General features: G+C 37.4%; 1 protein-coding gene across 5 annotated transcripts in view; it reads right to left on the bottom strand.

Moving 5' to 3' along the window:
- Positions 1 to 3,328: 3,328 nt before the first annotated feature.
- Positions 3,329 to 16,660, bottom strand: part of SESN3 (sestrin 3) — a 77,442-nt gene continuing 64,110 nt past the window's right edge. Inside the window, exons 10-12 of one of the 5 annotated variants that reach the window (XR_013810974.1) lie at positions 8,238 to 8,288; positions 6,502 to 6,548; positions 3,329 to 3,558 (exon numbers count right to left, since the gene is read on the bottom strand). Coding sequence is in view for 4 of the 5 variants with exons in the window: in XM_079707404.1 (XP_079563530.1) it covers positions 14,634 to 14,720 (87 nt within the window). In the remaining variant the exon portion in view is untranslated. Of the gene's footprint in view, positions 3,559 to 6,501; positions 6,549 to 8,237; positions 8,289 to 13,864; positions 14,721 to 16,660 lie in introns of those variants that run through there. The other 4 variants (XM_079707406.1, XM_079707404.1, XM_079707405.1 and 1 more) reach the window with 4 other exon arrangements.

Below are 16,660 nucleotides of genomic sequence, written 5' to 3'. Positions count from 1 at the left end.
TGTGATAAAAAAATCTTCCAACAAACAAAAGCCCAGGACCAGATGGCTTCACAGGCGAATTCTATCAAGCATTTAGAGAAGAGCTAACACCTATCCTTCTCAAACTCTTCCAAAATATAGCAGAGGGAGGAACACTCCCAAACTCATTCTATGAGGCCACCATCACCTTGATACCAAAACCAGGCAAGGATGTCACAAAGAAAGAAAACTACAGGCCAATATCACTGATGAACATAGATGCAAAAATCCTCAACAAAATACTAGCAAACAGAATCCAACAGCACATTAAAAGGATCATACACCATGATCAAGTGGGGTTTATTCCAGGAATGCAAGGATTCTTCAATATACGCAAATCAATCAACGTGATACACCATATTAACAAATTGAAGGAGAAAAACCATATGATCATCTCAATAGATGCAGAGAAAGCTTTCGATAAAATTCAACACCCATTTATGATAAAAACCCTGCAGAAAGTAGGCATAGAGGGAACTTTCCTCAACATAATAAAGGCCATATATGACAAACCCACAGCCAGCATCGTTCTCAATGGTGAAAAACTGAAACCATTTCCACTAAGATCAGGAACAAGACAAGGTTGCCCACATTCACCACTCTTATTCAACATAGTTTTGGAAGTTTTAGCCACAGCAATCAGAGAAGAAAAGGAAATAAAAGGAATCCAAATTGGAAAAGAAGAAGTAAAGCTGTCACTGTTTGCAGATGACATGATACTATACATAGAGAATCCTAAAGATGCTACCAGAAAACTACTAGAGCTAATCATTGAATTTGGTAAAGTTGCAGGATACAAAATTAATGCACAGAAATCTCTGGCATTCCTGTACACTAAGGATGAAAAATCTGAAAGTGAAATCAAGGAAACACTCCCATTTACCATTGCACCAAAAAGAATAAAATATCTAGGAATAAACCTACCTAAGGAGACAAAAGACCTGTATGCAGAAAATTATAAGACACTGATGAAAGAAATTAAAGATGATACAAATAGATGGAGAGATGTACCATGTTCTTGGATTGGAAGAATCAACATTGTGAAAATGACTCTACTACCCAAAGCAATCTACAGATTCAATGCAATCCCTATCAAACTACCACTGGCATTGTTCACAGAACTAGAACAAAAAATTTCACTATTTGTATGGAAACACAAAAGACCGCGAATAGCCAAAGCAATCTTGAGAACGAAAAATGGAGCTGGAGGAATCAGGCTACCTGTCTTCAGACTATACTACAAAGCTACAGTAATCAAGACAGTATGGTACTGGCACAAAAACAGAAAGATAGATCAATGGAACAGGATAGAAAGCCCAGAGATAAACCCACGGACATATGGTCACCTTATCTTTGATAAAGGAGGCAGGAATGTACAGTGGAGAAAGGACAGTCTCTTCAGTAAGTGGTGCGGGGAAAACTGGACAGGGACATGTAAAAGTATGAGATTAGATCACTCCCTAACACCATACACAAAAATAAGCTCAAAATGGATTAAAGACCTAAATGTAAGGCCAGACACTATCAAACTCTTAGAGGAAAACATAGGCAGAACACTCTATGACATAAATCACAGCAAGATCCTTTTTGACCCACCTCCTAGAGAAATGGAAATAAAGACAAAAATAAACACATGGGACCTAATGAAACTTAAAAGCTTTTGCACAGCAAAGGAGACCATAAACAAGACCAAAAGACAACCCTCAGAATGGGAGAAAATATTTGCAACTGAAGCAACTGACAAAGGATTAATCTCCAAAATTTATAAGCAGCTCATGCAGCTCAATAACAAAAAAACAAACAACGCAATCCAAAAATGTGCAGAAGACCTAAATAGACATTTCTCCACAGAAGATACACAGACTGCCAACAAACACATGAAAGGATGCTCAACATCTTTACTCATTAGAGAAATGCAAATCAAAACTACAATGAGATATCATCTCACACCAGTCAGAATGGCCATCATCAAAAAATCTAGAAAAAATAAATGCTGGAGAGGGTGTGGAAAAAAGGGAACACTCTTGCACTGCTGGTGGGAATGTGAATTGGTACAGCCACTATGGAGAACAGTATGGAGGTTCCTTAAAAAACTACAAATAGAACTACCATATGACCTAGCAATCCCACTACTGGGCATATACCCTGAGAAAACCATAATTCAAAAAGAGACATGTACCAAAATGTTCATAGCAGCACTACTTACAATAGCCCGGAGATGGAAACAACCTAAGTGTCCATCATCGGATGAATGGATGAAGAAGATGTGGCACATATATACAATGGAATATTACTCAGCCATAAAAAGAAACGAAATTGAGCTATTTGTAATGAGGTGGATGGACCTCGAGCCTGTCCTACAGAGTGAAGTAAGTCAGAAAGAGAAAGACAAATACTGTATGCTGACACATATATATGGAATTTAAGGAAAAAAAATGTCATGAAGAACATAGGGGTAAGACAGGAATAAAGACACAGACCTACTTGAGAATGGACTTGAGGATATGGGGAGGGGGAAGGGTAAGCTGTGACAAAGTGAAAGAGCGGCATGGACATATATACACTACCAAACGTAAGGTAGATAGCTAGCGGGAAGCAGCCGCATAGCACAGGGAGATCAGCTCGGTGCTTTGTGACTTCCTGGATGGGTGGGATAGGGAGGGTGGGAGGGAGATGCAAAAGGGAGGGGATATGGGAACATATGTATATGTATAACTGATTAAGTTTGTTATAAAGCAAAAAAAAAAAAAAAAGTCATAGGAAAAAGGTAAAAAAAAAAAAAAAAAAAGATATTCAGAAAACGTCCCAAAGAAGGCATTGCAGTTACCTTGCAGATCTTGTTTCCATGCTGCCCTGAAATTCTAGTTGGGCTCTGGTTGCCAAGGAGATGCTATTGTTTTAAAGTGGGACACATCCATCCCTGTGCTAAAGACCCATTGAAAATGGCTTTCATCTCCTTTTCCAAATGAATAAATACAAGTCCTTTAGCCCGACCTTTCAGACCCTGCACATCTGACCAAATTACAATTTCCAAATTCATCTTCTAATGTAAGTCCCGCACACGTGCACTGCATGTTGCAGCAGGCTTTTCCTCCCTCCGACCTCCTTGCCTAAACATGTAGTTCCCTCAGTCTCTGCAAATCGTAGCAATGCTAGAAGTGCCTGTTCCAATATTCACTGTTTTAAAAGCCATCACTGTTAACAGCAGACAAAAATGCACGACTCTCTTCTTTATTTGGCATCTGGTTACTGTGTCTAAGCTCATACTGCTCACCACACGACAGGCCAATAATCGAGAGACGAGTTGTTGAGGCAAGGAATAACAACTTTATTCAGAAAGCCAGCAGACCGAGAAGACGGTGGACTCGTGGCCCAAAGAACCATCTTGCCTGAGTTAGAATGCAGACTCCTTTTATACTAAAAGAGGAGGGCGTAAAGTCAAACACGTCCTGGCTCCCATCAGCCTCCGGAGGAGATGTGTTAATTTCTTCCTCCCTGCAGTCATTCACAGGTGGACCTGGTCAGGATGTTTCCTGTGAGCTAAACAAAGGTATTTTAGCTTAATGCTCATTACCTCGGAAGGAAGGTTCTTTTTAACCCTCTAAAATGGGGATAATACCTACTTGCAGGGGGGTTATAATAAAATAATGTATTTAAAGTTCCTAATATTTAGATAGGACACATGATAACTTGATAAATGATGGCTATTTTTATGACCCCACATTACAAGCTATTATCTTCTTTCCTATGTTGTCTGATGTTGCCTATTTTACCCTCTTCTTACCCACACTTCCCCCTTCTTAACGACAAGGGCTATGTCTTCTTTGTTATTACTGTTATCTGTATTTACAGATGAGGAAATGGAGGAACCACAAGATCAGGTAGTTCACGTCCAGATAGTTCACCATGGTGGAGTTGAGATTTGAATTTATTCTAGGACCTGCTCGATAAACCCCAGCACTGCACTGCACTGCCTTTTCTTGGCGTGGACTTCCAGGAAGCAAGGCCCAAGACCAAGGTTTCTTTGAGATCAAGTGGCCGGAGTGGAGGACAGGGGTAGTGAAATAGGAAAAGGAGGAAAGAGTAGACTGGTATTCGATTCCACCAGGCCCTCTGAGTCTCCGAACTGCAACCTGGGAGATGGAAAGAAGGAAACACTCATCCCTTGTCTCTAGTTAGTCACTGCTCAGGGGTTAACTGTTAACTCCCTGCACTTATGGTTGTGCATGATCAGTGTCGAGGCAGGTCCATCTGGCACCCCGCCACAAGCACTCAGAGCAGCCCCGGGACAGGAAGCCAGACCTAAGAGGTGCTTTCCCACTGTCTCTGGGAAAACCTGGCCCCAGCCTGCACGGAGCTGGTGGCCACAGCACAGGGCAGGAGGGAGTTAGCGATGGGCCACGGTAAAGTGGTTGGTGTGTGAAGCAGCTGGTGTGTGTGAAGTGGCTGGAACTGCTGCCTCAGCAAATAAAGGAGACAGTCAGTGGGCGGTGAAAGTACTGTAACCAGGAGACTCTTCCTGAGTTTCCTCTTGATGTGAAGATGAAGGGTCCGTTTATGTTTATTTTAGAAGCAGGCCAGTGTAAGAGGGAGTATTAAGAATTCTTGTCTCAAATTCCTTTTAAAGAGTTCTATGGATGAATTAAAAAAAAAAAAAAGAAAAAGAAAAGAGGGACTTCCCTGGTGGCTCAGTGGTTAAGAATCTGCCTGCCAGCACAGGGAACACGGGTTCGATCCCTGGTCCGGGAAGATCCCACATTCTGCGGAGCAACGAAGCCCGTGCGCTACAACTACTGAGCCTGGGCTCTAGAGCCCGTGAGCCACAGCTACTGAAGCCTGCGTGCCTAGAGCGCATGCTCTGCAACAAAGAGTAGCCCCTGCTCGCTGCAGCTAGAGAAAGCCCGTGTATAGCAACGAAGACCCAGCACAGCCAAAATAAATAAATTAAGTAAATTTATATATAAAAAAAAAGAGTTCTATGGAAAGATTTGGGCCCACCTGTGTTTTGAAACATGTCCAGTACGTGAGATTATGGGAGAAGAAAATTACATACATTAGAAACTATGACTTTGCACTGGTAACTTCCACCATACAGAATGGTCCTAAAAATAAAAAAGTAACATGGTTGTAAGCTTTCCTGAGTCTTCTTTAGGATCAGGCTTATTGTTCTCGTTGGCGAAACTTTTGGGCTTTAAATTGACAAGTCCTGCTTTTATATATTGGTCTGTGAACCTTTCCTTCGGGGAGCATCTTTTAAATCGTAAGGCCCATTCGGGACTGGAGGAAAAAAATCTATTTTTTAAAATTAAAAAAAAGTTGCAAGTTAGCCAGAGAGGTAAGTTATCTAACCTCTTGTTTGGAGCATGGACTATCCTTTTATTTTTCAGTTAAAATGTCATGTTGAGAGCATAGTCATTTATACCATTAACCTAAGAAACTTAGGCTGAATTAAGATAGTGAAGTTTAGTATAAAAGTGGCATCAGAAAGACAGAGTTCAAATTCCCACTGTGCTGATTCTAGGTGCCAACTCTTGGGCAAAGCTCTCAAGACTCAGTTTCCTCTTCTGTAAAATGTTATCATTTCTTTACAAAGTTATTAGGATTAAATGAGATCATATATGTGAAAAGATCAAATACACACGTAAACAAGGAGCTTCATTTTACTTTTAAAAATGGCTCAAAGTTATTAATCAGTTCCTAGGGAGCTAGGGTCAAAAAGCTGGATTTTGAACTGGGGGAGAAGTGGAAACTTAGCTGTTGGCTGAGTTTGGTCTGATGTGTCGTGTCCTTTATCTCCCCCAGAGGTTGCATATTATTGAAAAAGACAGACTCTAATCAGCAAGAAGCTGGTTTTTGCTGATCTCCCAGTACAGCTGGACACATGGCACAAAGGGAGAGTTCTTGCCTTTGCTATGAACTTTTATGTAATCAGCGAGCTAAGAGAAGTAAAAAGGGCTCTCCTTGGAATACCTTGCACAAAAGGCTTTGCACATCCTCTATAACTTTCCCAAAGACTATTTTACATTTCTACTTGGGAGTCTTACTATCACCTCACATTACACATGTATAAACCCCCCTCCCCCCAAATTCTCCTTCCTAACTCTTTATTTCAATTAGCGACAGGAGTATTCTCTGGGCTTCCTCATTTATTCGCTCAGAGTCATCACTATACTGCATATTTCAAATACATTATTACACTTCACCTAATCTCAAACAACCATCTCAAGAAGGCATTATCCCCCTCAGATCGTGGGACAGAAATCAACGTTCCTAGAGATCAAATTACTTAAGGTCACAAAGCTAGTAGAATGTGAAAAACGAGCTTTGAATTCAAGCTCTGACACCAGGTTCAATGCCGCTTTCCACATTCTACCTTACTATTTTTGGTTAATAAGAGATAATAGTGAAACTAATTTGCCTATTGCTGAGATCACAATGGACATTTTCAAGGGTAACAATAACTGTACGTTTTGCACAACTTACACTATTGCAGTATTCCATTAAGGCAGTATCAAGTGACTGTAAGAAGACTGTGGGTCAGGAAGAAATAAGGGGAAAAAAATGACTCTTACAATGCTGATGTCTTTCAGAATGCATGTCCAATAATTTAAGCAGAAACAAACCTAGGCAAGAGTGCTACTCCAATATTAATTTAAATATATATATATAAAAGCAAACAGTGTTCAGTTTTGCCAATTTTATTGAACCAATAAAATTCCTACTAATAACAATGAAATAAATTTCTGCAAGTATAAATGTGATACAGTTTAACAAAACCCATTGTTCTGTACCTATAAATAGATTTTCAAAATGTCATAAAAAGTGCAGTTATGAATTGTTAACATGTTAATACACAGTTCCTTTATTTCAAATGTGTTTGCCTTGACTCACCAACAGTTCCTTCTGCATCTGTTCAAATAATATTACCCATCCCTCCAAAAAAAAAAGAAAAAAAAAGAGGCATTAAAGCACTAGAATATTACACAAAAACTGATCCATTCAGGTCAGCTTTAGTCAGAACTGTAGAATCAGCAACACAAGAAAAATAAAACTTAGTTGTACATACAAAAAGCTTTCATGGGTTCTATAATCTTCTTAACTGCTGACTTATGTGGAGGGCATAATAGTTGAAAAGCCTTATATGGTTAACTAACTTAGACTATATCTACAGCAGGGTCTGATTTGCCTGAACAAGTTTAAAGTGGCTGTTTAGCAAGTTTGCTATTTTCAGAATTGAAACTATAAATGTAAGACTGCCATTTGACACTGAAAATTGTGTGAATCCTAAATTGCATCAATGATCTATTTGATAAAAGCTTATTCTAATTGAAAACCTTATATAGTAAGAGACTGATAGATATATAGCAGTCTTAAAGATCACGTCATCCGCCTCACGTTAGTCCAAAGTCACGTGCTTCGTAAAAAAAAATTACAGTAACAAAGCACAGGACTACAAAGGCAAAACATCACAGCTTCTGATTACATGGAATAAAAAGTACCAAGGAACGCAAAAGATAATTCTGTATTAATACTGATGAATTAAAGAACTATAACAGACGTTTCACAGCATGCTACATATATCACTCACAACTTAAGGATAAAATGATCTCTAAAATTGAAAGATAAGAAGTTGGCAATCTGATTTCATGTGCAATTCAGCTACAAGTCTTAATATATACATTCATGATGTAGCTGATCTGCAAAATCAGGTTAAAAAAAAAAAGAGATTTCAAGTTCAAATCCTATTTCATAAGCTAAAGGATACATCCAGTTCTTCCATGACCAGGAAAGTTATTTTCAGGTTTGAAGGAGCTAATCCAAGTAGCAAGGCCATGTTCCAAATTGACCTGACAGGGTTCTTTGTAACCTTGCTCCAACTGTGCATGTGGCTGTGAGTATTCTATTAGCATGGAGAAGATGCCAAACTGGCTTGTGGTTTGCTTTCTGTGTCTATCTTATCAGATTGAAAAGAGTAAATGTGAGGAGAAAGAGGAAGGGAAAAATTGCATTTTCTTTCCAGGGAAGATATATGGATGTAAAGGAAATTATCTGCAGTAGATATAGAGTTGGGATGACTTTCTTTCCTTGAGGAACAAGGGTACCATTTAACGTTTACCCTTTATTTTAGCGAACCAGTGAAATTCAGAAAGGAGAAAACAGTCTCAACCTTACAAAGGAAATTTCTTGGCTACCCAACTGATACATTTCCTTTATCCTACCTTTTGATCCTTCCTTATCAGATTTGGGAGTCAGTTGACAATCTGTAAAGACTAACTCAAGAAAGAGATATATAATCAGTTTCATTCAGTAAGTGTCATATTGCATATACTTAAGCTAATCAGCATTCATAAACAATATTTTAACAATAAAGACTAGAGAGCGTCTCTCCTTTTGATATTCTTTCTGTTAAAATTATACATTCATTTTTAAGAGGTTAAACTGAGGGGTGCAAGAAAATAGACTGTTTTCGCAAATTTATATACCAAAAATTACATTTATCATATTTAGACTTACTAACATTTGATGCTGTCCTATGAGCTGTAAGATGGGGTGTTTGTTCTAATGGCTATTTTATAGTATGCATTTTGTTATTTCAAAGATATCCACAAGCATTGAAAAGAATCAGATATGCATCCCCCCACCCACCGCCCCCATATTCCTTCTTTTTTCAGCTCTGGACTTCATGGTGGTGCAGTCATAATTAAAGCTAGAATGAACACTTCATGACATATGATTTAATAAAAACCATCCTTTCAGTCTCCATCATTCAAGTCTCATTTCTTAACTAGGCATCTATTCATTTCTGGGCCCTTTAAGGAATTGACTAGACTCTGTTATCAGGTTGGGTTGTTCATGAACGGGCGTGGAAGGTCATCCAAATACCACTGTAGATCATAATAATCTGTACCTTCAAACAAGGGGGGTTTGTCTTCAGGTCAGACAACCGTCTATAGATAAACACGCCCCACGTTAGAAGCCTGACAGTGTTCATCTATGGACCACACTGAGCAGGCACTGGCCAGAGAGGAAGAACTGCTGCTACTTCCTCTTCTGTGCGTTTCCTGTTCCTTAATGATACTGTCTGGATATACCAGAATTGCAGCCATGGTTGTAAGGACTACGAAGGCAATGCATTCCCTTTTCATCCTGTAGCTCATTTTCCCGCATGAGAATAGGGTAGGAATAGGGGTTAGAAGCTTAGTCTAACCTAGGGAAGCTTGATCAAACCATTATGTAGCCAATTTTATGGTATTTTATCTATATTATAAATCAAATGTTCTTCTGTGATCCAATGGGACCACCTAAACATCCTTTATCATATGTCCTTCTATCGGAAATGTGTTTCGAGGCCCAAATGACACCAATAAAACAAATGTCTGAAACACCACCCATTTGTATGCCAGAAACTTCCTGTTCCATTGATAGGTTACAGATCAATCTGGATTGCTGGAGAATTTTCACTTTACATTCAAATAACTTGGACTAACCAAATATAGATCCAGGTTAAGATGGCAATTCAATCACTTTAAAATCCTGCTAAAGGCTAAATTCTGCATGGTAGAAATAGTTCAATTTCTGTATCATGTATAAATATAAAGATTCCTACTTTGATAGAAGGCAAAAATCTTCTATGATTTATTTAAAATATGGAAGTAGTATTACTGAACAACGGAGAGTGAATCCATGAAAAGGTTGGATACTCTGAGTTTATAGGCTCTTTGGGGATGAGGTAGAGGAGAGCAAGATATTTTGGCAGCTGGGAAAGGGTACAACAGTATGGGATGGACGAGATTATACGTGGTGCTGCATTAGATCTGGTAAGGTGTCCAGGGCAAAGGTTAGCCAAAATATAGCTAGATGGTAGGGGGAGTTGGGACAAGTCGTATTCCTCATGGATGGAGAAGAAGTAACTGGGAAAAGTAAATGCTGGTGACGATCAGCAGGTGGCTGGTGATGTTTCGTTTGGATTGTGAAAAGGTGCTCAGACCAAGATGGGCTGAGGGGAGGGGAAGAGAGCGAGCGTGGTAGAGGTCGAGGCACTTGGAGGAAGAGAAAGCAGGCAGGAAAGGACGGGCTGAATGTAGGCAGAAGCTCCCACAATAGCAAGTGCTCCTTTAGATTAGGTGTGTGATGCTGACAGCAGCCACGCTCTTAGAATTATGGTCCATGTGTTCTTTGAAAGACTCTTCCTTCCTCACAGGGTTCTGCCTTGACAGGTACCTCTACCTCTATGATCCATTTCACCCCAGATATTTTTGTTCTAGGTCTCACCTGAGCGGATACTACTAACGAAGCCAAATTAGCATGGAAGTAAGCTCCACATACAGGGGGCACTGAAGTTCTGTTGACTGAGATGAATACATTCATATTACAGTACTGTTTTAAGGAAAGATTATTTGATTCTCAGTCTCCAGAGGGATATAATCGGGAAACATAGTTTATGATTATGGCCACCTAGAATAAGTTCTGACTATAAAATTACGTAACTTAAAACTCGATCTGAATAGAGGAGCCATATACCTTTCAGTTTACTGTTGAATTATACTGTTAGCAAATTTCCTCTACTATTTATATAACATTATTGTTGCATAATTTTCACTTCATGCAAGACTGTCTATTTGCATAAAAGAAGAAAAAGTCCCCTTAGATAAAGAGAAGAGTTTAAGGTCTTCCTTTCCAGAGGAATGATTTAGAATTGTCTTTAAAACACAACATAAAACAAAACAAAAACCTCATTTTACTAGCACAGTGCAAATCATTTTTATAATATGCACTGAAATTTTTTTTCCCTGACAAATTGTCCTTAGTGTTTAAAAGAATCTTACCATCATATATGCATGCGCTCTGCATGAAAGTGGTGAACTATTTTTAAGTACAGATCTTTAATTGTTCGTTGATAATTTCATTTTGCTGTGGCATAAAGATCTAAGATTTTGGATTTAAAAACTCTATAAGGTGGGGAAAAAAGTTGCTCAGGAATAATGTTAACTAGTTGTTAGAAGCATTTAAAATCTTTAAGGGACTCAATTTATTTATTTATTTATTTTGTATTGGGGTATGTTTGTTTTACAATGTTGTGTTAGTTTCTACTGTACAGCGAAATGAAGTAGAATTCCCTGTGCTATACAGCAGGTTCTCATTAGTTATCTATTTTATACATACTAGTTAGTGTATATAGGTCAATCCCAATTTAAGGGACTTTATAATACAATTAAAATAGGGGCTCTGGTTCAAATATGATTTTGCTATAAAGCTGACATCGAGTTTTCTGTTCTAAGACAGTCCTGTGTTGCTCTGTCACTATTATTTGAGTTTAAAGTCATAATTACAGGCCAAGGCCATGCCCCAGATTCCACACTAGCCATTCTTTATTTAAAAAGTACCCCAAATGGGACAAAGATTCTTCCTGAGACTGAGATAGTATCCTTAGCTCCAAAAGGTGAAGAAATAATAAGTTGTTCCATCTCAAAAGCCTGTTTTCCTCTAATAATCATGAGTCCATCTGAGGAAGCCTCATCAGAAGGTTCCAAGGAGGCACCTGCCTGGCCACTCCTGCAGTCAAGGGATTGGGTTCAAGATTTACTTTTAGAGAGGAGAGTAGTTGGATTTTCCTAAGGTGATCTGAGAAATTGAGAGTTATAACTGGAAATCGGAAAATTTGAAATTCAAAAGTAAACGGCTATCCACCAAGCATATATATCAGTGGATTATTAGACTATTTTGAAAATAATAAGCAACGGAGTTAGAGACTTCCCATTCACGTGTGCTTTTCTCACACACACCTGCACGTCTCAGTTTGGCACAAGGAGAGCCCAAGGGGTGGGTTAGCAGATCGTATAGTCACATCAATACACCAATTGAACCAGATATCTCTTTTAAAAATATCACATTTTAATATAAAAAGCTATACTATAAATTACTACATAGTAAATTCAATACTCTGAAAAAATACCACCCTGGAAAACCGCATCAGAATTTCAAGTTTGCATTAGCTGAAGTTCACAGCAAACTCGCTGTACAATGGATTTCACAACCTGGAAGGCTGTGCGTGCTGCATCTTGGCAGGTGCTTTGGCACCTTCAAAGTCAACTTTTCTAGGCTGATTCAGTGAGGTTCATAAATATATTGTTTTGTCTTTGTTTATAGTTCCAAGTCAATTGATTTTCCTGATTAGTGATGAGACAGATCGATGCTGAGCTAATAAGAAACCTTGCTAGGAAAGAGATCTAGTAAAGGCACTAATATTTCCATAACCCAACTCCAACTACCTACATTTCCGGGAGTTGGGGGGAACACAAAAAACAAAAACTAAGTGGCCATTTTAGTTACTTAAACCTTGTTTCCCCTTTTGGTCTAAAGCTCATATGGTGTTCTGTGAGAATTTCTCCTCCTTTTCAATATATAAAAATCATTTTTTATCCTGTAATACAGGTCACCTGCACAAAAACATAGGGATATTAAATGAAAGAATTCTAGTTAAAAAAAAAACAGTCAAGAGTAAAGGATATCCCCAACTTGAAAGTTCTAAAATTAGGGAAGTCAAATGGACATGCATGTTGTCATTCATATTTTGCCATTCCCCTAAAGACTTTCTTCGTACTTAACACATATCTATATAATGTGATATGGCATAAAATCAACATATGGTATACGCAATAAACAAAACAGACTAGATCTGATACGAGTTCTTTGAATAATCTCTTTAAATAAATCACCCTGTCTTAAAAAAAATTAGCAATTTTTTTCCTCACGTGGAAGATTTCAAACAAAATCCTGGAATCTAAAAATGCAGAACTATCTCATATTCATAGGTTTACAGTCATCTTTCTATTTTCTTATCTAGAACAAAGCCTAAAAGAAAGCAACCTAATGGATTGTACCAGAAAAGGATGATAAATGGTGGGGAAAATGATTGAACAGAACACTAGTCCACAATTCTTTCATGAGAGAAAAAAAGTAAGTCCTAGATAACAAGTAAGTCTAAAATGAAATCTTTGTGGGAACTCTAATGGAAAATTTTAACTATCTTATTCACTATGAAAAAATGGATCTGTTTTAAAACAATTAGCATGTTTGTGTAAAATTCAAGTCACCCTTAGTTAACCAAAAAGTGTTTAAGCAGTGCAGTTGTGTCCTACTGGATAGCTGTAAGCATCTCTTTAGGCACTTCACTGGTTCATTAACATAATATAAATTAAAGCTATAAACACATAATGTTGTGCTCTGTGAAGATAATCTAATCAAGCAACATAAACCAATGCAAAAATGTGACTTTTGGGATGCTTTTTCTTCCCTTAAGACTTGAGATCTTTTTTTAACCAGTTGTCCAAAGAGATTTTTCTGGGGAAGGGGATGCTTTGGCATTATGAAAGGAACATTGTTCAACCCCAGGAAGGCAAAAGCCTTGGGCGATAAAGAAATCTGAACCAAATTTCTTTATGGCTCTGTGTTAAAAGGACACTTCTGCAGTGACATAATAGGGGGAAAGTCTGTTGTGTATTTTTTTAAACATATTGCACTCTTTTGTTGTTGTCGTTCAATCACATTAATGCATAGAAACACAATTTTTACTTTTGAATAATAAACTGTTTAACCTATCAATCATAAGAAAAACCATGGAAAATAAGTTCTAAAAGCCTAACAAGGAAAAAATATAGGTATATTAACCTTCCTCTGCTTACTGCAATATAGAAAACACTATGAGAAAAGAAAAATGTGCAAAGAAAATTTTTGGTCAGTCTTATGTGGGTACATGTTTATATGTGCCAACTAAATGAACTGTAAGTAGCCCTGCAAGCACTGATTATTTCTGATGACTGAGGATTACTGTCAGTGATAGAAAGGATTGTGCATAATTCCACTTTTAATATATACATCTGATATGGAAAACGGAAACTTCTGTTCCAGAAGAGAAAGAAACTAGCTGAATTTGGCATTTCAGTAGCATGCTATAGAATTCATCATGATCAATTTCACATTAAATTATGGACAATGGCTGTATCACATTTCATGTTATCGCCAATAGCAGTAAAAAAAAACAAACAAATAAACAAACAAAAAAAATAAACAGTGCCTGACAAATAATCTCCTGGGGACACAGATGAGTGTCCTGTGAGCAGCTTAGTTCAACAGCGCATGCTTCTCCTCCACCAGATTTAGGACACAACATTAAAATTCTAGAATGGCCAGAGGAGGTCATTCATTGCTGAATTCCAATATCTGAAAAACAATTGCTTGAGCAGATTGTAAGCGCTTTTCCATATTTAAAAAAAAAAAAAAAGGAAAGAACAAAAATACACATACACACAAACCCCAAAGCACTGAAGTTAAGCATTAACAAACCAGGTTCATGATTTATGATCAGTATCCAAAAACCCAACTATAAACAATGCCAAGTAGTGCTCCTCAGTATTATTTTTGCAATTGTTAGTCATGTTAAGCATCAAGAAAAAGAAAATACATCATTGCACATTACAGCCGCCCCCAAAAAAACGGCTAAAACTTTGACACTAGAGAATTGAATAATGTTTGATGCTACATCACAAACAGCTTCTGATGTATATCCTATGTGAAAAGGTCTTTACACATATATGACATTTTCCCTGGATGATGCTTCAGGTCAAATGCCGAGTTATGGCACGAAGAGCATAGAGAAGCTCAGCTTGCATCCGTGCTTCCATTAGAAGTAAATTTACGTGAACCTAGAAATGAAAGCGTTACCAATTTAGCGACCATTATAAACAACTGAAAAAACTTTAATTTTTTTTTCATATATCAGACATTCACAAATGTTTTTCATGGGTATTATAGACACATATACAAACACACATGCCTGGGCATATTTATGTGTGTACATGATGTAATACTCATAAGAACACTGCGTTTATAAAAAAAAGTGAGCAGTAAAAATGACCCCTAAAGTCTTAAAAAGTCCAATAATTTTGTTAGGATCAATGTTATGTAAAGACAGTCAATCTTTTGGGCTATAAAATAAAACTAATTTTTACAAATCACAATTTTCCTACAAATTATACTTTCTTCCAGTTGTAAAATTTTATATGGCTAAAACTCAGCCCCACGTTTCTTATAGCCTATGCTTATTCCTAGGAAAGCTTTTAAAAACATTTCTTACTATTTACAGGCATACCTCGTTTTATCGTGCTTTTTGCTTTATGGCACTTTACAGGTACTGTGTTTTTTACAAACTGAAGGTTTGTGGCAACCCTGCGTCAAGCAAGTCTATCGGCATCATTTTTCCAACAGCGTTTGCTCACTTTGTGTCTCTGTGTCACATTTGCGAATCCTCACAACATTTCAAACCCTCCACCAGCAAAAAGATTATGACTCACTGAAGGTTCAAATGATGGTTAGCACTTTTTAGTGATAAAGTATTTTTTTAAATTAAGGTATGTACACTGTTTTTTAAGACATAATGCTATTATACACTTAATAGACTACAATATAGTGTAAACATACCTTTTATATGCACTGGGATATCAAAAATTCATGTGACTCCCTTTATTGTGACATTCACTTTAGTGCAGTGGTCTGGAACCAAACCCATAATATCTTTGAGGTATGACTGTACTTGGGAGATATTAAAGCGAAAATGTGAAGCTTAAAGCAGTTTGGAATTAGTGTCTGGTACTCAGATATGCATAGCTTGCCTAGAGTCTTTCAGATACAGCTGTGAACAAGCACCTAACTTTTTTGGGGGGGATACAGCTCATCTGATAGGTTAAATTATATACCCGCATATTTTCAAAATTTTTACAAAGAAATATGTTGTGATATATTTAGATTATTTTGATATCTTTCTATAGGTTAGATGTATTGTTGGATCTATTCTCTTGATGAGTAAGGAGAATTTCTAGATACCACCTAGTAAAGGGAGAAAATCTAATGCAAACATGTAAGCAGAGCATAGCGATCCATCTCGGAGAGATGCTGGAGGTAAATGGGTATTTATATGATGTGTGATTGGCTCTAAGGCTTCAAGAAAGTCTGCTAGGGATTGAGGTCATAACATTCTTTATCAAAGTCATATGGTTACTGAGTGAATATTAGGACCCTGTAAAGGTTTTCTTACTCTCAAGTTTAGAAACTGTGATATAAATGGAAGATTCGTGGCCTTTAAGGTCAACGACCTAGGATTTATAGCCATACTTATACTGTACTAGTATGTACTAGTATATTGTATATAGTATATCTTTACTGTACTAGTAAAGATCCTTAACATTTATTAGGTCTTAAATAAGGATTCCTATATATTTCAATCCAAAGAAATATCCTCATATAATAACATATTTGACTCAAAGATCCAAATCCATTATATTGTCAAAATACCAAATTACCAAATTGGAATGAGAAACCCTTGTTCTAAGAGGTTAACTGTAATGGCTAGAGTGAAAGAATCTCTAAATGGATATGCCTTCTGGGCATACAATAATATAAAATTATAGCTCACACAGCATCTCTGAAGGTTTGATTTTTACTAGTAGGATGGTGGACAGTTTCCCAAATGTACTTTTAAAATATCAATATTCAGATCCAATCTTTCAAAGGCCAGTGCTAAACTTTTACTTTATACAGCACACTGGACAAAACACAGAACCAAAATTTCATTAATACTCAATAAATC

This window comes from Hyperoodon ampullatus (assembly GCF_949752795.1).
Source record: "Hyperoodon ampullatus genome assembly, chromosome: 7".
NCBI classification, from domain to species: Eukaryota; Metazoa; Chordata; class Mammalia; order Artiodactyla; family Ziphiidae; genus Hyperoodon; species Hyperoodon ampullatus.
This window is presented reverse-complemented; position numbering and strand designations above follow the sequence as displayed.